Consider the following 22,393-nt stretch of genomic DNA (forward strand, 5'->3'; position numbering starts at 1 on the left):
CCAATACCCATAATGCCAAAGTGGAATTTTGTTTTGTAGGACATTTTAGAAATGAATAAAAACTAAAAAAGCTGAAATGTCTTGAGTCAATAAGTATTCAACCACTTTGTTGTGGCCTAAATAGTTAAATAGTAAAAATATGCTTAACAACTCTAGAAAGTCGCACGGACTCACTCACTATGTGCAATAATAATGTTTATAACATGAATAACATGAATTTTGAATTAATACCTCATCTCTGTACCCCACACATACAATTATCTGTAAGGTCCCTCAGTCGAGCAGTGAATTACAAACACAGATTCAACCACAAAGACCAGGGAGGTTTTCCAATGCCTCGCAAAGAAGGGCACCTATTGGTAGATGGTTAATAAACACAAAATACAGACATTGAATATCCCTTTGAGCATGGTGAAGTTATTAATTACACTTTGGATGGTGTATCAATACACCCAGTCACTACAAAGATACAGGCGTCCTTCCTAACTCAGTTGCCGGAGAGGAAGGAAACTGCTCAGGGATTTCACAATGAGGCCAATGGAGATTTTAAAACAGTTACAGAGTTTAATGGCTGTGATAGGAGAGATCTGAGGATGGATCAACAACATTGTAGTTACTCCACAGTACTAACCTAAATGACCTAATATGGGTCTTACGAAATGTGTGAGAGACATGTGTTCATAAACACACACATACAGGGACAGTTTAACACAGAAAAGACCAGTCTTTAACCTGTTTAGGATAGGGGGCAGTATTGACACGGCTGGATAAAAAACATACCCGATTTAATCTGGTTACCACTCCTACCCAGTAACTAGAATATGCATATACTTATTACATATGGATAGAAAACACCCTAAATTTTCTAAAACTGTTTGAATGGTGTCTGTGAGTATAACAGAACTCAAATGGCAGGTCAAAACCTGAGAGATTCCTTTACAGGAAGTGGCCTGTCTGACCATTTCTTGAACTTCTTTTCCATCTCTATCATTTACTAAGGATCTCTGCTCTAACGTGACACTTCCTACGTCGTCCATAGGCGCTCAGAGCCCGGGAAAAAACAGAATGTCGTCATTCCAGCCCCAGGCTGAAACACATTATCGCCTTTCTCAAGTGGCCGATCAAGGGACACTGGGCTTATGCGCGTGACCCCGACCGCCCCCGCCTTTGGGATTTTTTCCTCTGTTTGCCGAAAAGGAGATTCCCTGTCGGAATATTAGCGCTTTTCTACGAGAAAAATGTCGTAAAAATTGATTTTAAACAGCGGTTGACATGCTTCGAAGTACGGTAATGGAATACTTAGAATTTTATTGTCACGAATTGCGCCATGCGCGCGACACTTCTTTACTATTTCGGATAGTGTCTGGAACGCACAAACAAAACGCCGCTATTCGGATATAACGATGGATTATTTTGGACCAAACCAACATTTGTTATTGAAGTAGCAGTCCTGGGTGTGCATTCTGACGAAGACAACAAAAGGTAATCAAACTTTTATAATAGTAAATATGATTATGGTGAGTGCTAAACTTGCCGGGTGTCTAAATAGCGAGCCCGTGATGCCTGGGCTATGTACTTAGAATATTGCAAAATGTGCTTTCACCAAAAAGCTATTTTAAAATCGGACATATCGAGTGCATAGAGGAGGTCTGTATCTATAATTCTTAAAATAATTGTTATGCTTTTTGTGAACGTTTATCGTGAGTAATTTAGTAAAATGTTAGCGAATTCCCCGGAAGTTTGCGGGGGGTATGCTAGTTCTGAACGTCACATGCTAATGTAAAAAGCTGTTTTTTGATATAAATATGAACTTGATTGAACAAAACATGCATGTATTGTATAACATAATGTCCTAGGGTTGTCATCTGATGAAGATCATCAAAGGTGAGTGCTGCATTTAGCTGTGGTTTGGGTTTATGTGACATTATATGCTAGCTTGAAAAATGGGTGTCTGATTATTTCTGGCTGGGTACTCTGCTGACATAATCTAATGTTTTGCTTTCGTTGTAAAGCCTTTTTGAAATCGGACAGTGTGGTTAGATTAACGAGAGTCTTGTCTTTAAATGGCTGTAAAATAGTCATATGTTTGAGAAATTGAAGTAATAGGATTTTTAAGGTTTTGAAAATCGCGCCACAGGCTGGCAGTGGCTGTTACGTAGGTGGGACGAATTCGTCCCGCCTAGCCTAGAGAGGATATAATATACATATATATATAATCCACACAAGGTGAGATATTGAGCTTTAAAATGAGAGTATTATCTCCTTCGACCAGCTGAATAATGTTTGGTGGAGTTGTGTGTATTATCTCTATAGACACCCATCCATACCCCACAAGACATGCCACCAGAGGTCTGTTTAAACTACTGGCACACAGCTCAGACACCCATCCATACCCCACAAGACATGCCACCAGAGGTCTGTTTAAACTGACTGGCACACAGCTCATACACCCATACATACCCCACAAGACATGCCACCAGAGGTCTGTTTAAACTACTGGCACACAGCTCAGACACCCATCCATACCCCAGAAGACATGCCACCAAAGGTCTGTTTAAACTACTGGCACACAGCTCAGACACCCATACATACCCCACAAGACATGCCACCAGAGGTCTGTTTAAACTACTGGCACACAGCTCAGACACCCATCCATACCCCACAAGACATGCCACCAGAGGTCTGTTTAAACTGACTGGCACACAGCTCAGACACCCATACATACCCCACAAGACATGCCACCAGAGGTCTGTTTAAACTACTGGCACACAGCTCAGACACCCATACATACATAGGTAGGGGACAGAGGGTGAGGAGGAGGAAGAGGAGGAGGAAGAGGTGAGGGTAAGGTAGGGGACAGAGGGTGAGGAGGAAGAGGAGGGGGTGAGGGTCAGGAAGGGGACAGAGGGTGAGGAGGAGGAGGTGAGGGTCAGGAAGGGGACAGAGGGTGAGGAGGAGGAGGAAGAGGTGAGGGTAAGGTAGGGGACAGAGGGTGGGGAGGAGGAAGAGGAGGAGGTGAGGGTAAGGTAGGGGACAGAGGGTGAGGAGGAGGAAGAGGAAGAGGTGAGGGTAAGGTAGGGGACAGAGGGTGAGGAGGAAGAGGAGGGGGTGAGAGTCAGGAAGGGGACAGAGGGTGAGGAGGAGGAGGTGAGGGTCAGGAAGGGGACAGAGGGTGAGGAGGAGGAGGAAGAGGTGAGGGTAAGGTAGGGGACAGAGGGTGGGGAGGAGGAGGAGGAAGAGGAGGTGGTGAGGGTCAGGAAGGGGACAGAGGGTGAGGAGGAGGAAGAGGAGAAGGTGGTGAGGGTCATGAAGGGGACAGAGGGTGAGGAGGAAGAGGTGGTGGTGAGGGTCAGGAAGGGGACAGAGGGTGAGGAGGAGGAAGAGGAGGAGGTGGTGAGGGTCAGGAAGGGGACAGAGGGTGGGGAGGAGGAGGAAGAGGAGGTGGTGAGGGTCAGGAAGGGGACAGAGGGTGAGGAGGAAGAAGAGGAGGAGGTGGTGAGGGTCAGGAAGGGGACAGAGGGTGAGGAGGAGGAAGAGGAGGAGGAGGAAGAGGTGGTGGTGAGGGTCAGGAAGGGTGAGGAGGACTCCTACGTCTGTGCCTGTCAGTCTGAGGCTGGGTGGGAGGTTTGTGGTCCTGGTTGATGTCCTTGGCTGAGGGAGCGTCCAACATCTCCCACTCATCAGCACTGTTCCCAGTGTAGAAGACAGAGCGTCTGTTCTCTCCTCCTCCTCGAGCCACACGCAGACCTGACATGGAGTTCCTGGTGGACAGACAGAGCAAAGGACATGGTCACCCACGACACACATCCTTAGCAACAGAGAGACTAGGATACCAAGCCAGCGACTAGATCATTTAAAGATAAAAAGGAGGAAAGAGTTGGGTAGTGGTTCCCTGGAGTATAATGCATATTACTGTAGTATAATGCATATTACTGTAGTATAATGCATATTACTGTAGCATAATGCATATTACTGTAGCATAATGCATACTACTGTAGCATAATGCATATTACTGTAGTATAATGCATACTACTGTAGCATAATGCATATTACTGTAGCATAATGCATATTACTGTAGCATAATGCATATTACTGTAGCATAATGCATATTACTGTAGCATAATGCATATTACTGTAGCATAATGCATATTACTGTAGTTCCCTGGAGTATAAGGCATATTACTGTAGCATAATGCATATTACTGTAGCATAATGCATATTACTGTAGTTCCCTGGAGTATAATGCATATTACTGTAGCATAATGCATATTACTGTAGTATAATGCATACTACTGTAGCATAATGCATATTACTGTAGCATAATGCATATTACTGTAGCATAATGTATATTACTGTAGTATACTGCATATTACTGTAGTATAATGCATATTACTATAGTATAATGCATATTACTGTAGCTCTCTGGAGAATAATGCATATTACTGTAGTATAATGCATATTACTGTAGTATACTGCATATTACTGTTGTATAATGCATATTACTGTTGTATAATGCATATTACTGTATCTCCCTGGACTATAATGCATATTACTGTAGTATTATGCATATTACTGTAGTATAATGCATATTACTGTAGTATAATGCATATTACTGTAGCTCCCTGGAGTATAATGCATATTACTGTAGCATAATGCATACTACTGTAACTCCCTGGAGTATAATGCATATTACCATAGTATAATGCATATTACTGTAGTATAATGCATATTACTGTAGCTCCCTGTAGTGTAAAGCATATTACTGTAGTATAATGCATATTACTGTAGCATAATGCATACTACTGTAACTCCCTGGAGTATAATGCATATTACTGTAGTATAATGCATATTACTGTAGCATAATGCATACTACTGTAACTCCCTGGAGTATAATGCATATTACTGTAGTATAATGCATATTACTGTAGTATAATGCATATTACTGTTGTATAATGCATATTACTGTAGCTCCCTGGAGTATAATGGATATTACAGTAGTATTATGCATATTACTGTAGTATTATCCATATTACTGTAGTATTATGCATATTACTGTAGCTCCCTGGAGTATAATGCATATTACTGTAGTATAATGCATATTACTCTAGTATAAATCATATTACTCTAGTATAATGCATATTACTGTAGCTCCCTGGAGTATAATGCATATTACTATAGTATGATGCATATTACTGTAGTATAATGCATATTACTGTAGCTCCCTGGAGTATAATGCATATTACTGTAGTATAATGCATATTATTGGAGTATAATGCATATTACTGTAGCATAATGCATATTACTGTAGTATAATGCATATTACTGTAGCTCACTGGAAAATAATGCATATTACTGTAGTATAATGCATATTACTGTAGTATAATGCATATTACTGTAGTATAATGCATATTACTGTAGCTTCCTGGAGTATAATGCATATTACTGTAGTATAATGCATATTACTGTAGTATAATGCATATTACTGTAGTATAATGCATATTACTGTAGCTCCCTGGAGTATAATACATATTACTGTAGTATAATGCATATTACTGTAGCATAATGCATATTACTGTAGCTCCCTGGAGTATAATGCATATTACTGTAGTATAATGCATATTACTGTAGTATAATGCATATTACTGTAGCTCCCTGGAGGATAATACATATTACTGTAGTATAATGCATATTACTGTAGCTCCCTGGAGTATAATGCATATTACTGTAGTATAATGCATATTACTGTAGCTCCCTGTAGTATGAAGCATATTACTGTAGTATAATGCATATTACTGTAGCTCCCTGGAGTATAATGCATATTACTGCAGTATAAAGCATATTACTGTAGTATAATGCATATTACTGTAGCTCCCTGGAGTATAATGCATATTACTGTAGTATGATGCATACTACTGTAGTATAATGCATATTACTGTAGTATAATGCATATTACTGTAGTATAATGCATATTACTGTAGCATAATGCATATTACTGTAGCATAATGCACATTACTGTAGTATAATGCATATTACTGTAGCTCCCTGGAGAATAATGCATATTACTTTAGTATAATGCATATTACTGTAGTATAATGCATATTACTGTAGCTCCCTGGAGAATAATGCATATTACTGTAGTATAATGCATATTACTGTAGTATAATGCATATTACTGTAGCTTCCTGTAGTATAATGCATATTACTGTAGTATAATGCATATTACTGTAGTATAATGCATATTACTGTAGTATAATGCATATTACTGTAGCTCCCTGGAGTATAATACATATTACTGTAGTATAATGCATATTACTGTAGCATAATGCATATTACTGTAGCTCCCTGGAGTATAATGCATATTACTGTAGTATAATGCATATTACTGTAGTATAATGCATATTACTGTAGCTCCCTGGAGGATAATACATATTACTGTAGTATAATGCATATTACTGTAGCTCCCTGTAGTATGAATGCATATTACTGTAGTATAATGCATATTACTGTAGCTCCCTGTAGTATGAAGCATATTACTGTAGTATAATGCATATTACTGTAGCTCCCTGGAGTATAATGCATATTACTGCAGTATAAAGCATATTACTGTAGTATAATGCATATTACTGTAGCTCCCTGGAGTATAATGCATATTACTGTAGTATGATGCATACTACTGTAGTATAATGCATATTACTGTAGTATAATGCATATTACTGTAGTATAATGCATATTACTGTAGCATAATGCATACTACTGTAACTCCCTGGAGTATAATGCATATTACTGTAGTATAATGCATATTACTGTAGCATAATGCATACTACTGTAACTCCCTGGAGTATAATGCATATTACTGTAGTATAATGCATATTACTGTAGTATAATGCATATTACTGTTGTATAATGCATATTACTGTAGCTCCCTGGAGTATAATGGATATTACAGTAGTATTATGCATATTACTGTAGTATTATGCATATTACTGTAGTATTATGCATATTACTGTAGCTCCCTGGAGTATAATGCATATTACTGTAGTATAATGCATATTACTCTAGTATAAATCATATTACTCTAGTATAATGCATATTACTGTAGCTCCCTGGAGTATAATGCATATTACTATAGTATGATGCATATTACTGTAGTATAATGCATATTACTGTAGCTCCCTGGAGTATAATGCATATTACTGTAGTATAATGCATATTATTGGAGTATAATGCATATTACTGTAGCATAATGCATATTACTGTAGTATAATGCATATTACTGTAGCTCCCTGGAAAATAATGCATATTACTGTAGTATAATGCATATTACTGTAGTATAATGCATATTACTGTAGTATAATGCATATTACTGTAGCTTCCTGGAGTATAATGCATATTACTGTAGTATAATGCATATTACTGTAGTATAATGCATATTACTGTAGCTCCCTGGAGTATAATACATATTACTGTAGTATAATGCATATTACTGTAGCATAATGCATATTACTGTAGCTCCCTGGAGTATAATGCATATTACTGTAGTATAATGCATATTACTGTAGTATAATGCATATTACTGTAGCTCCCTGGAGGATAATACATATTACTGTAGTATAATGCATATTACTGTAGCTCCCTGGAGTATAATGCATATTACTGTAGTATAATGCATATTACTGTAGCTCCCTGTAGTATGAAGCATATTACTGTAGTATAATGCATATTACTGTAGCTCCCTGGAGTATAATGCATATTACTGCAGTATAAAGCATATTACTGTAGTATAATGCATATTACTGTAGCTCCCTGGAGTATAATGCATATTACTGTAGTATGATGCATACTACTGTAGTATAATGCATATTACTGTAGTATAATGCATATTACTGTAGTATAATGCATATTACTGTAGCATAATGCATATTACTGTAGCATAATGCACATTACTGTAGTATAATGCATATTACTGTAGCTCCCTGGAGAATAATGCATATTACTGTAGTATAATGCATATTACTGTAGTATAATGCATATTACTGTAGTATAATGCATATTACTGTAGCTCCCTGGAGAATAATGCATATTACTGTAGTATAATGCATATTACTGTAGTATAATGCATATTACTGGAGTATAATGCATATTACTGGAGTATAATGCATATTACTGGAGTATAATGCATATTACTGTAGTATAATGCATATTACTGTAGTATAATGCATATTACTGTAGCTCCCTGGAGTATAATGCATATTACTGTAGTATAATGCATATTACTGTAGTATAATGCATATTACTGTAGTATAATGCATATTACTGTAGTATAATGCATATTACTGTAGCTCCCTGGAGTATAATGCATATTACTGTAGCATAATGCTTATTACTGTAGTATAATGCATATTACTGTAGCATAATGCATATTACTGTAGTATAATGCATATTACTGTAGCTCCCTGGAATATAATGCATATTACTGTAGCTCCTTGGAGTATAATGCATATTACTGTAGCTCCCTGGAGTATAATGCATATTACTGTAGTATAATGCATATTACTTTAGCTCCCTGGAATATAATGCATATTACTGTTGCTCCCTGGAGTATAATGCATATTACTGTAGTATAATGCATATTACTGTAGCATAATGCATATTACTGTAGTATAATGCATATTACTGTAGTATAATGCATATTACTGTTGTATAATGCATATTACTGTAGCTCCCTGGAGTATAATGGATATTACAGTAGTATTATGCATATTACTCTAGTATAAATCATATTACTCTAGTATAATGCATATTACTGTAGCTCCCTGGAGTATAATGCATATTACTATAGTATGATGCATATTACTGTAGTATAATGCATATTACTGTAGCTCCCTGGAGTATAATGCATATTACTGTAGTATAATGCATATTATTGGAGTATAATGCATATTACTGTAGCATAATGCATATTACTGTAGTATAATGCATATTACTGTAGCTCCCTGGAAAATAATGCATATTACTGTAGTATAATGCATATTACTGTAGTATAATGCATATTACTGTAGTATAATGCATATTACTGTAGCTTCCTGGAGTATAATGCATATTACTGTAGTATAATGCATATTACTGTAGTATAATGCATATTACTGTAGTATAATGCATATTACTGTAGCTCCCTGGAGTATAATACATATTACTGTAGTATAATGCATATTACTGTAGCATAATGCATATTACTGTAGCTCCCTGGAGTATAATGCATATTACTGTAGTATAATGCATATTACTGTAGTATAATGCATATTACTGTAGCTCCCTGGAGGATAATACATATTACTGTAGTATAATGCATATTACTGTAGCTCCCTGGAGTATAATGCATATTACTGTAGTATAATGCATATTACTGTAGCTCCCTGTAGTATGAAGCATATTACTGTAGTATAATGCATATTACTGTAGCTCCCTGGAGTATAATGCATATTACTGCAGTATAAAGCATATTACTGTAGTATAATGCATATTACTGTAGCTCCCTGGAGTATAATGCATATTACTGTAGTATGATGCATACTACTGTAGTATAATGCATATTACTGTAGTATAATGCATATTACTGTAGTATAATGCATATTACTGTAGCATAATGCATATTACTGTAGCATAATGCACATTACTGTAGTATAATGCATATTACTGTAGCTCCCTGGAGAATAATGCATATTACTGTAGTATAATGCATATTACTGTAGTATAATGCATATTACTGTAGCTCCCTGGAGAATAATGCATATTACTGTAGTATAATGCATATTACTGTAGTATAATGCATATTACTGTAGCTTCCTGGAGTATAATGCATATTACTGTAGTATAATGCATATTACTGTAGTATAATGCATATTACTGTAGCTCCCTGGAGTATAATACATATTACTGTAGTATAATGCATATTACTGTAGCATAATGCATATTACTGTAGCTCCCTGGAGTATAATGCATATTACTGTAGTATAATGCATATTACTGTAGTATAATGCATATTACTGTAGCTCCCTGGAGGATAATACATATTACTGTAGTATAATGCATATTACTGTAGCTCCCTGGAGTATAATGCATATTACTGTAGTATAATGCATATTACTGTAGCTCCCTGTAGTATGAAGCATATTACTGTAGTATAATGCATATTACTGTAGCTCCCTGGAGTATAATGCATATTACTGCAGTATAAAGCATATTACTGTAGTATAATGCATATTACTGTAGCTCCCTGGAGTATAATGCATATTACTGTAGTATGATGCATACTACTGTAGTATAATGCATATTACTGTAGTATAATGCATATTACTGTAGTATAATGCATATTACTGTAGCATAATGCACATTACTGTAGTATAATGCATATTACTGTAGCTCCCTGGAGAATAATGCATATTACTGTAGTATAATGCATATTACTGTAGTATAATGCATATTACTGTAGCTCCCTGGAGAATAATGCATATTACTGTAGCATAATGCATATTACTGTAGCATAATGCATATTACTGTAGCTCCCTGGAGTATAATGCATATTACTGTAGTATAATGCATATTACTGTAGTTCCCTGGAATATAATGCATATTACTGTAGTTCCCTGGAATATAATGCATATTCCTGTAGTGTAATGCATATTACTGTAGCATAATGCATATTACTGTAGCATAATGCATATTACTGTAGCATAATGCATATTACTGTAGTTCCCTGGAATATAATGCTTATTACTGTAGTATAATGCATATTACTGTAGTATAATGCATATTACTGTAGTATAATGCATATTACTGTAGCTCCCTGGACTATAATGCATATTACTGTAGCATAATGCATACTACTGTAACTCCCTGGAGTATAATGCATATTACCATAGTATAATGCATACTACTGTAGCATAACACATACTACTGTAACTTCCTGTAGTATAATGCATACTACTGTAGCATAATGCATATTACTGTAGTATAATGCATACTACTGTAGTGTAATGCATATTACTGTAGCATAATGCATATTACTGTAGTTCCCTGGAATATAATGCATATTACTGTAGCATAATGCATATTACTGTAGCATAATGCATATTACTGTAGCATAATGCATATTACTGTAGCATAATGCATATTACTGTAGTTCCCTGGAATATAATGCATATTACTGTAGCATAATGCATATTACTGTAGTTCCCTGGAATATAATGCATACTACTGTAGCATAATGCATATTACTGTAGCATAATGCATACTACTGTAGCATAATGCATACTACTGTAGCATAATGCATACTACTGTAGCATAATGCATACTACTGTAGCATAATGCATACTACTGTAGCATAATGCATACTACTGTAGCATAATGCATATTACTGTAGCATAATGCATATTACTGTAGCATAATGCATATTACTGTAGCATAATGCATACTACTGTAGTATAATGCATACTACTGTAGCATAATGCATATTACTGTAGCATAATGCATATTACTGTAGCATAATGCATATTACTGTAGCATAATGCATATTACTGTAGCATAATGCATACTACTGTAGCATAATGCATATTACTGTAGCATAATGCATATTACTGTAGCATAATGCATATTACTGTAGCATAATGCATATTACTGTAGCATAATGCATATTACTGTAGCATAATGCATACTACTGTAGTATAATGCATACTACTGTAGCATAATGCATATTACTGTAGCATAATGCATATTACTGTAGCATAATGCATATTACTGTAGCATAATGCATATTACTGTAGCATAATGCATACTACTGTAGCATAATGCATATTACTGTAGCATAATGCATATTACTGTAGCATAATGCATATTACTGTAGCATAATGCATATTACTGTAGCATAATGCATATTACTGTAGCATAATGCATACTACTGTAGCTCCCCTCGTCAGGACTCAGCCGTCTTCAATTACAGACTCCTTCTGAAGCAATATAAGCCAGTGTTCTGTTGCTCTGAAGGACCAGATGATGGCTGAGAGAGGAAGCTGATGGCTGAGGGTTATATCATGCTGGTTGTTGCTAACAGTTTTGGTATGTACTATGTTAGTTGTTGCTGGGGCAGCCTTGGAATGTTCTGTGTTGTTGCTGTGGCAGCCTTGGAATGTTCTGTGTTGTTGCTGTGGCAGCCTTGGAATGTTCTGTGTTGTTGCTGTGGCAGCCTTGGAATGTTCTGTGTTGTTGCTGTGGCAGCCTTGGAATGTTCTGTGTTGTTGCTGTGGCAGCCTTGGAATGTTCTGTGTTGTTGCTGTAGCAGCCTTGGAATGTTCTGTGTTGTTGCTGTGGCAGCCTTGGAATGTTCTGTGTTGTTGCTGTAGCAGCCTTGGAATGTTCTGTGTTGTTGCTGTGGCAGCCTTGGAATGTTCTGTGTTGTTGCTGTAGCAGCCTTGGAATGTTCTGTGTTGTTGCTGTAGCAGCCTTGGAATGTTCTGTGTTGTTGCTGTAGCAGCCTTGGAATGTTCGGTGTTGTTGCTGTAGCAGCCTTGGAATGTTCTGTGTTGTTGCTGTAGCAGCCTTGGAATGTTCGGTGTTGTTGCTGTAGCAGCCTTGGAATGTTCTGTGTTGTTGCTGTAGCAGCCTTGGAATGTTCTGTGTTGTTGCTGTGGCAGCCTTGGAATGTTCTGTGTTGTTGCTGTGGCAGCCTTGGAATGTTCTGTGTTGTTGCTGTAGCAGCCTTGGAATGTTCTGTGTTGTTGCTGTGGCAGCCTTGGAATGTTCTGTGTTGTTGCTGGGGAAGCCTTGGAATGTTCTGTGTTGTTGCTGTAGCAGCCTTGGAATGTTCTGTGTTGTTGCTGTAGCAGCCTTGGAATGTTCTGTGTTGTTGCTGTGGCAGCCTTGGAATGTTCTGTGTTGTTGCTGTAGCAGCCTTGGAATGTTCTGTGTTGTTGCTGTAGCAGCCTTGGAATGTTCTGTGTTGTTGCTGTAGCAGCCTTGGAATGTTCTGTGTTGTTGCTGTAGCAGCCTTGGAATGTTCTGTGTTGTTGCTGTGGCAGCCTTGGAATGTTCGGTGTTGTTGCTGTAGCAGCCTTGGAATGTTCGGTGTTTGTTGCTCAGTCAGTCAGAGCTTATTTGATATCCTGTGTTTCTCAGTTTATTTTTTGTTTAATTGTTTATAATATTCTGTTTCATTTGTTCCCAGGGGGGAAGGGGAAGGCACCTAGGGAGTGTTTAGGCAAGAGGCCCGCGGGCATACATATACCTGTAGTATTTACTGTCTATACACACTAGGAAAGACCTGGTCGGACCATCCCCTGTATTTTGGTTAGTGCACCAGGTGGTGCTAGATAGGTAAGTCGTGAAAAGTCAGGTAAGGTAGGAGAGGGGGCTATTTACGATCTTTGCTTTGGTTCCGTCCAGCACCTTTTCCCCCAAATTACCGTGTAACGGAATAAATTACCAGTAAACGGTCATTCTCTGCCTTTTGTCCCATACCTCTATACCTCCACCTACAGTCCCATACCTCTATACCTCCACCTACAGTCCCATACCTCTATACCTCCACCTACAGTCCCATACCTCTATACCTCCACCTACAGTCCAATACCTCCATACCTCCACCTACAGTCCAATACCTCCATACCTCCACCTACAGTCCCATACCTCCACACCTCCACCTACAGTCCCATACCGCTATACCTCCACCTACAGTCCCATACCTCTATACCTCCACCTACAGTCCCATACCTCTATACCTCCACCTACAGTCCCATACCTCCATACCTCCACCTACAGTCCCATACCTCTATACCTCCACCTACAGTCCCATACCTCTATACCTCCACCTACAGTCCCATACCGCTATACCTCCACCTACAGTCCCATACCGCTATACCTCCACCTACAGTCCCATACCTCTATACCTCCACCTACAGTCCCATACCTCTTTACCTCCACCTACAGTCCCATACCGCTATACCTCCACCTACAGTCCCATACCGCTATACCTCCACCTACAGTCCCATACCTCTATACCTCCACCTACAGTCCCATACCTCTTTACCTCCACCTACAGTCCCATACCTCTTTACCTCCACCTACAGTCCTATACCTCTATACCTCCACCTACAGTCCCATACCTCCACCTACAGTCCCATACCTCCACCTACAGTCCCATACCTCTATACCTCCACCTACAGTCCTATACCTCTATACCTCCACCTACAGTCCCATACCTCTATACCTCCACCTACAGTCCCATACCTCTTTACCTCCACCTACAGTCCCATACCGCTATACCTCCACCTACAGTCCCATACCGCTATACCTCCACCTACAGTCCCATACCTCTATACCTCCACCTACAGTCCCATACCTCTATACCTCCACCTACAGTCCCATACCTCTTTACCTCCACCTACAGTCCCATACCTCTTTACCTCCACCTACAGTCCTATACCTCTATACCTCCACCTACAGTCCTATACCTCTATACCTCCACCTACAGTCCCATACCTCCACCTACAGTCCCATACCTCCACCTACAGTCCCATACCTCCCCCTACAGTCCCATACCTCCCCCTACAGTCCCATACCTCCACCTACAGTCCCATACCTCCACCTACAGTCCCATACCTCCACCTACAGTCCCATACCTCCACCTTCAGTCCCATACCTCCACCTACAGTCCCATACCTCCACCTACAGTCCCATACCTCCACCTACAGTCCCATACCTCCGTCTACAGTCCCATACCTCTATACCTCCGTCTACAGTCCCCCCATACCTCCGCCTCAGCCCCCCTACCTCCGCCTACAGTCCCATACCTCTATACCTCCGCCTACAGTCCCATACCTCTATACCTCCGCCTACAGTCCCATACCTCTATACCTCCGCCTACAGTCCCATACCTCTATACCTCCGCCTACAGTCCCATACCTCTAGACCTCCGCCTACAGTCCCATACCTCTATACCTCCGCCTACAGTCCCATACCTCTATACCTCCACATACAGTCCCATACCTCCATACCTCCACCTACAGTCCCATACCTCCATACCTCCACCTACAGTCCCATACCTCCATACCTCCACCTCCCTCTTCCACGACGCGTGCGTAACAATAATGCATATTACTGTACCTCCTTGGAAAATAATGCATATTACTGTAGTATAATGCATATTACTGTAGTATAACGCATATTACTGTACCTCCTTGGAGAATAATGCATATTACTGTAGTATAATGCATATTACTGTAGTATAACGCATATTACTGTAGCTCCCTGTAGTATAATGCATATTACTGTAGTATAATGCATATTACTGTAGCTCCTTGGAGAATAATGCATACTACTGTAGTATAACGCATTTTACTGTAGTATAATGCATATTACTGTAGCTCCTTGGAGTATAATGCATATTACTGTAGCATAATGCATATTACTGTAGCATAATGCATATTACTGGAGTATAATGCATATTACTGGAGTATAATGCATATTACTGGAGTATAATGCATATTACTGTAGCTCCGGGGCTCTGGAGTATAATGCATATTACTGTAGCATGATGCATATTACTGGAGTATAATGCATATTACTGGAGTATAATGCATATTACTGGAGTATAATGCATATTACTGGAGTATAATGCATATTACTGGAGTATAATGCATATTACTGGAGTATAATGCATATTACTGTAGCTCCCTGGAGTATAATGCATATTACTGTAGTATAATGCATATTACTGTAGTATAATGCATATTACTGTAGTATAATGCATATTACTGTAGCTCCCTGGAGTATAATGCATATTACTGTAGCATAATGCATATTACTGTAGTATAATGCATATTACTGTAGCATAATGCATATTACTGTAGCATAATGCATATTACTGTAGCTCCCTGGAGTATAATGCATATTACTGTAGTATAATGCATATTACTGTAGCTCCCTGGAATATAATGCATATTACTGTAGCTCCTTGGAGTATAATGCATATTACTGTAGCTCCCTGGAGTATAATGCATATTACTGTAGTATAATGCATATTACTTTAGCTCCCTGGAATATAATGCATATTACTGTTGCTCCCTGGAGTATAATGCATATTACTGTAGTATAATGCATATTACTGTAGCATAATGCATATTACTGTAGTATAATGCATATTACTGTAGCTCCCTGGAGTATAATGCATATACAGTTGAAGTCAGAAGTTTACATACACCTTAGGTTGGAGTCACTAACCCGTTTTTCAACCACTCCACAAATTTCTTGTTAACAAACTATAGTTTTGGCAAGTCGGTTAGGACATCTACTTTGTGCATGACACAAGTAATTTTTTCAACAATTGTTTACAGACAGAATATTTCACTCATAACTCAATGCATCACAATTCCAGTGGGTCAGAAGTAGAGGTCGACCGATTAATCGGAATAGCCGATTAATTAGGGCCGATTTCAAGTTTTCATAACAATCAGTAATCGGTATTTTTGGACACCGATTTGCCGATTTTTTTGTAAAATTTAACTAGGCAAGTCAGTTAAGAACAAATTCTTATTTTCAATGACGGCCGAGGAACGGTGGGTCAACTGCCTTGTTCAGGGGGCAGAACGACAGATTTTTACCTTGTCAGCTCGGGGATTCGTTTTTTGCAACCTTCCGGTTACTAGTCCAACGCTCTAACCACCTGCCTTACATTCCACTCCATGAGGAGCCTGCATGGCAGGCTGACTACCTGTTACGCGAGTGCAGCAAGGAGCCAAGGTAAGTTGCTAGCTAGCATTAAACTTATCTTATAAAAAACTATCGATCTTAACATATAATCACTAGTTAACTACATATGGTTGATGATATTACTAGTTTAACTAGCTTGTCCTGCGTTGCATATAATCGATGCGGTGCCTGTTAATTTATCATTGAATCACAGCCTACTTCGCCAAACGGGTGATTTAACGAGCGCATTGGCGAAAAAAGCGCCGTCGTTGCACCAATGTACCATAAACATCAATGCCTTTAAAATCAACATACAGAAGTATATATTTTTAAACCTGCATATTTAGTTAATATTGCCTGTTAACATGAATTTCTTATAACTAGGGAAAATGTGGCACTTCTCTTGCAAACAGAGTCAGGGTATATGCAGCAGTTTGGGCCGCCTGGCTCGTTGAGAACTGTGTGAAGTCCATTTATTCCTAACAAAGGCCATAATTAATTATGACATAACATTGAAGGTTGTTCAATGTAACAGCAATATTTAGACTTATGGATGCCACTCGTTAGATAAAATACGGAACGGTTCCGTATTTCACTGAAAGAATAAACGTTTTGTTTTCGAGATGATAGTTTCTGGATTCGACCATATTAATGACCAAAGGCTCGTGTTTCTGTGTGTTATGTTATAATTAAGTCTATGATTTGATAGAGCAGTCTGACTGAGCGATGGTAGGCAGCAGCAGGCTACTAAGCATTCATTCAAACAGCACTTTCGTGCGTTTGCCAGCAGCTCTTCGTTGTGCTTCAAGCATTGTGCTGTTTATGACTTCAAGCCTATTAACTCCCGAGATTAGGCTGGTGTAACCGATGTGAAATGGCTAGCTAGTTAGCCGGGTGCGCGCTAATAGCGTTTCAAACGTCACTTGCTCTGAGACTTGGAGTAGTTGTTCCCCTTGCTCTGCATGGGTAATGCTGCTTCGAGGGTGGCTGTTGTCGATGTGTTCCTGGTTCGAGCCCAGGTAGGAGCGAGGAGAGGGACGGAAGCTATACTGTTACACTGGCAATACTAAAGTACCTATAAGAACATCCAATAGTCAAAGGTATATGAAATACAAATGGTATAGAGAGAAATAGTCCTATAATTCCTATAATAACTACAACCTAAAACTTCTTACCTGGGAATATTGAAGACTCATGTTAAAAGGACCACCAGCTTTCATATGTTCTCATGTTCTGAGCAAGGCACTTAAACGTTAGCTTTCTTACATGGCACATATTGCACTTTTACTTTCTTCTCCAACACTGTGTTTTTGCATTATTTAAATCAAATTGAACATGTTTCATTATTTATTTGAGGCTAAATTGTTTTTATTGATGTATTAAATTAAGTTAAAATAAGTCTTCAGTGTTCATTCAGTATTGTTGTAATTGTCATTATTACAAATAAAAAAAAATCTTAATAAAAAAAAAGAAAGAAAAATGGCCGATTAATCGGTATCGGCGTTGAAAAATCATAATCGGTCGACCTCTAGTCAGAAGTTTACATACACTAAGTTGACTGTGCCTTTAAACAGCTTGGAAAATTCCAGAACATGATGTCATGGCTTTAGAAGTTTCTGATAGGCTAATTGACATCATTGAGTCAATTGGAGGTGTACCTGTGGATATATTTCAAGGCCTACCTTCAAACTCAGTGCCTCTTTGCTTGACATCATGGGAAAATCAAAAGAAATCAGCGAAGACCTCAGAAAAAAAATTGTAAACCTCCACAAGTCTGGTTCATCCTTGGGAGCAATTTCCAAATGCCTGAAGGTACCATGTTCATCTGTACAAACAATAGTACGCAAGTATAAACACCACGGGACCACGCAGCCGTCATACCGCTCAGGAAGGAGATGCGTTCTGTCTCCTAGAGATGAACGTACTGTGGTGTGAAAAGTGCAAAAAAATCCCAGAACTGCAGCAAAGGACCGTGTGAAGATGCTGGAGGAAACAGGTACAAAAGTATCTATATCCACAGTAAAACGAGTCCTATATCGACATAACCTGAAAGGCCGCTCAGCAAGGAAGAAGCCACTGCTCCAAAACAGCCATAAAAAGCCAGACTACGGTTTGCAACTGCACATGGGATAAAGATTGTACTTTTTGGAGAAATGTCCTCTGGTCTGATGAAACAAAAATAGAACTGTTTGGCCATAATGACCATTGTTATGTTTGGAGGAAAAAGGGGGAGGCTTGCAAGCCGAAGAACACCATCCCAACGGTGAAGCACGGGGTGGCAGCATCATGTTGTGGCGGTGCTTTGCTGCAGGAAGGACTGGTGCACTTCACAAAATAGATGGCATCATGAGGGAAATTATGTGGATATATTGAAGCAACATCTCAAGACATCAGTCAGGAAGTTAAAGCTTGGTCGCAGATGGGTCTTCCAAATAGCGTGTGTGAGCAAGGAGGCCTACAAACCTGACTCAGTTACAGCAGCTCGGTCAGGAGGAATGGGCCAAAATTCACCCAACTTATTGTGGGAAGCTTGTGGAAGGCTACCTGAAATGTTTGATCCAAGTTAAACAATTTAAATGCAATGCTACCAAATACTAATTGAGTGTATGTAAACTTCTGACCCACTGGGAATGTAATGAAAGAAATTAAAGCTGAATAATCATTCTCTCTACTATTATTCTGACATTTCACATTCTTAAAATAAAGTGGTGATCCTAACTGACCTAAAACAGGGAATTTTTACTAGGATTAAATGTCAGGAATTGTGAAAAACTGAGTTTAAATGTATTTGGCTAAGGCGTATGTAAACTTCCGACTTCAGCTGTACTTTCCTGATGTATGATGTGCTGTTTCTGGAGATTTCTAATGTTTCTTTAGACAAAAAAAAAGGACAAACAACCAGTGAATTTCAATGAAAGTATGTGGCCTCTGGACTCTGGCCTTGAGTCTGATGATATTAGGCAACTACCTCATCCCCATATTGTTATTTTTTGCTCCTTTGCACCCCTAGTATCTCTACTTGTCAGAGCAGCTTACCGATCTCTACAGCTGTACACAGCCCATCTGTAAACAGCCCATCCAATCAACTACCTACCTCATCCCCATATTGTTTGTTTTGTTGTTTTTTCCCGCTCTTTTGCACACCAGTATTTCTACTTCCACATCCTCATCTGCACATCTATCACTCCAGTGTTTAATTGCTAAATTGTAATTACTTCTCCACTACGGCCTATTTATTGCCTTACCTCCCTAATCTTACTTCATTTGCACACACTGTATATAGACTTTTCTATTATGTTATTGACTGTATGTTTGTTTATTCCATGTGTAACTCTGTGTTGTTGTATGTGTCGCACTGCTGTGCTTTATTCTTGGCCAGGTCTCAGTTGTAAATGAGAACTTGTTCTCAACTGTCCTACCTGGTTAAATAAAGGACTTGTTCTCAACTGGCCTACCAGGTTAAATAAAGGACTTGTTCTCAACTGGCCTACCTGGTTAAATAAAGGACTTGTTCTCAACTGGCCTACCAGGTTAAATAAAGGACTTGTTCTCAACTGGCCTACCTGGTTAAATAAAGGACTTGTTCTCAACTAGCCTACCTGGTTAAATAAAGGACTTGTTCTCAACTAGCCTACCAGGTTAAATAAAGGACTTGTTCTCAACTAGCCTACCTGGTTAAATAAAGGACTTGTTCTCAACTAGCCTACCTGGTTAAATAAAGGACTTGTTCTCAACTAGCCTACCTGGTTAAATAAAGGACTTGTTCTCAACTAGCCTACCTGGTTAAATAAAGGACTTGTTCTCAACTGGCCTACCAGGTTAAATAAAGGACTTGTTCTCAACTGGCCTACCTGGTTAAATAAAGGACTTGTTCTCAACTAGCCTACCTGGTTAAATAAAGGACTTGTTCTCAACTAGCCTACCAGGTTAAATAAAGGACTTGTTCTCAACTAGCCTACCAGGTTAAATAAAGGACTTGTTCTCAACTAGCCTACCTGGTTAAATAAAGGACTTGTTCTCAACTAGCCTACCTGGTTAAATAAAGGACTTGTTCTCAACTAGCCTACCTGGTTAAATAAAGGACTTGTTCTCAACTGGCCTACCAGGTTAAATAAAGGACTTGTTCTCAACTGGCCTACCTGGTTAAATAAAGGACTTGTTCTCAACTAGCCTACCTGGTTAAATAAAGGACTTGTTCTCAACTAGCCTACCTGGTTAAATAAAGGACTTGTTCTCAACTAGCCTACCAGGTTAAATAAAGGACTTGTTCTCAACTAGCCTACCTGGTTAAATAAAGGACTTGTTCTCAACTAGCCTACCAGGTTAAATAAAGGACTTGTTCTCAACTAGCCTACCAGGTTAAATAAAGGACTTGTTCTCAACTAGCCTACCAGGTTAAATAAAGGACTTGTTCTCAACTGGCCTACCTGGTTAAATAAAATGGAATTCTTGAATAAAAAATGAAATAGAGAACTACGATAACGTGTTATTCTGATGATATTACAGACAGAGAACTACGATAACGTGTTATTCTGATGATATTACAGACAGAGAACTACGATAACGTGTTATTCTGATGATATTACAGACAGAGAACTACGATAACGTGTTATTCTGATGATATTACAGACAGAGAACTACGATAACGTGTTATTCTGATGATATTACAGACAGAGAACTACGATAACGTGTTATTCTGATGATATTACAGACAGAGAACTACGATAACGTGTTATTCTGATGATATTACAGACAGAGAACTACGATAACGTGTTATTCTGATGATATTACAGACAGAGAACTACGATAACGTGTTATTCTGATGATATTACAGACAGAGAACTACGATAACGTGTTATTCTGATGATATTACAGACAGAGAACTACGATAACGTGTTATTCTGATGATATTACAGACAGAGAACTACGATAACGTGTTATTCTGATGATATTACAGACAGAGAACTACGATAACGTGTTATTCTGATGATATTACAGACAGAGAACTACGATAACGTGTTATTCTGATGATATTACAGACAGAGAACTACGATAACGTGTTATTCTGATGATATTACAGACAGAGAACTACGATAACGTGTTATTCTGATGATATTACAGACAGAGAACTACGATAACGTGTTACTGAGATAACTCTTCCACTGGTGGAGATTGAGGATTTCTGGGCTCTGAAGGTTTTGTGAAGTTTCACCCACATGGTGTGTCTGTCTGACCAGTATTTTCACACCTACGATAGGTGAAGCTTGCATTTCTGCTTTCTCAACCTGACGTTATAAAGACCAGTTAGTGTGTCAAGACTTCCCAAAATAGTACGTCGGAAACTTCCCCAAGAATTTCTTGTTAAATCGCTCTTGGAATGTTACTCAGAATTGTGATTTCCATTTGACCTCTCCATACTCCAAACCAGCCGTGAGTTTTCCATTTGACCTCTCCATACTCCAACCCAGCCGTGAGTTCTGGCATTCTGGAACATGACATCATCCAAGCAGCAGATGTTTTCCAAAGGAGAGACTAAGGCTGTTAAGTAGAGCAGAGCAGCCATATTGTTCATAAACACACACACACTAACTGTAGGATCACACAACTAGTTGGTCTCTACCGTCTGCACTGTGTTGTCAGACCTCATCTTACACCA

General features: G+C 38.8%; 1 protein-coding gene across 1 annotated transcript in view; it reads right to left on the reverse strand.

Annotated features, from left to right (window-relative positions):
- The window catches only part of tbc1d2b (TBC1 domain family, member 2B), a 77,746-nt gene that overhangs the window by 43,514 nt on the left and 11,839 nt on the right, over positions 1 to 22,393 (reverse strand). The window contains exon 4 of the mRNA XM_045705890.2: positions 3,592 to 3,761. Coding sequence (XP_045561846.2) covers positions 3,592 to 3,761 — 170 coding nt within the window. The remainder of the gene's footprint in view (positions 1 to 3,591; positions 3,762 to 22,393) is intronic.

This window comes from Salmo salar, chromosome 23 (assembly GCF_965601325.2).
Source record: "Salmo salar chromosome 23, fSalSal1, whole genome shotgun sequence".
In the NCBI taxonomy this organism is placed as follows: domain Eukaryota; kingdom Metazoa; phylum Chordata; class Actinopteri; order Salmoniformes; family Salmonidae; genus Salmo; species Salmo salar.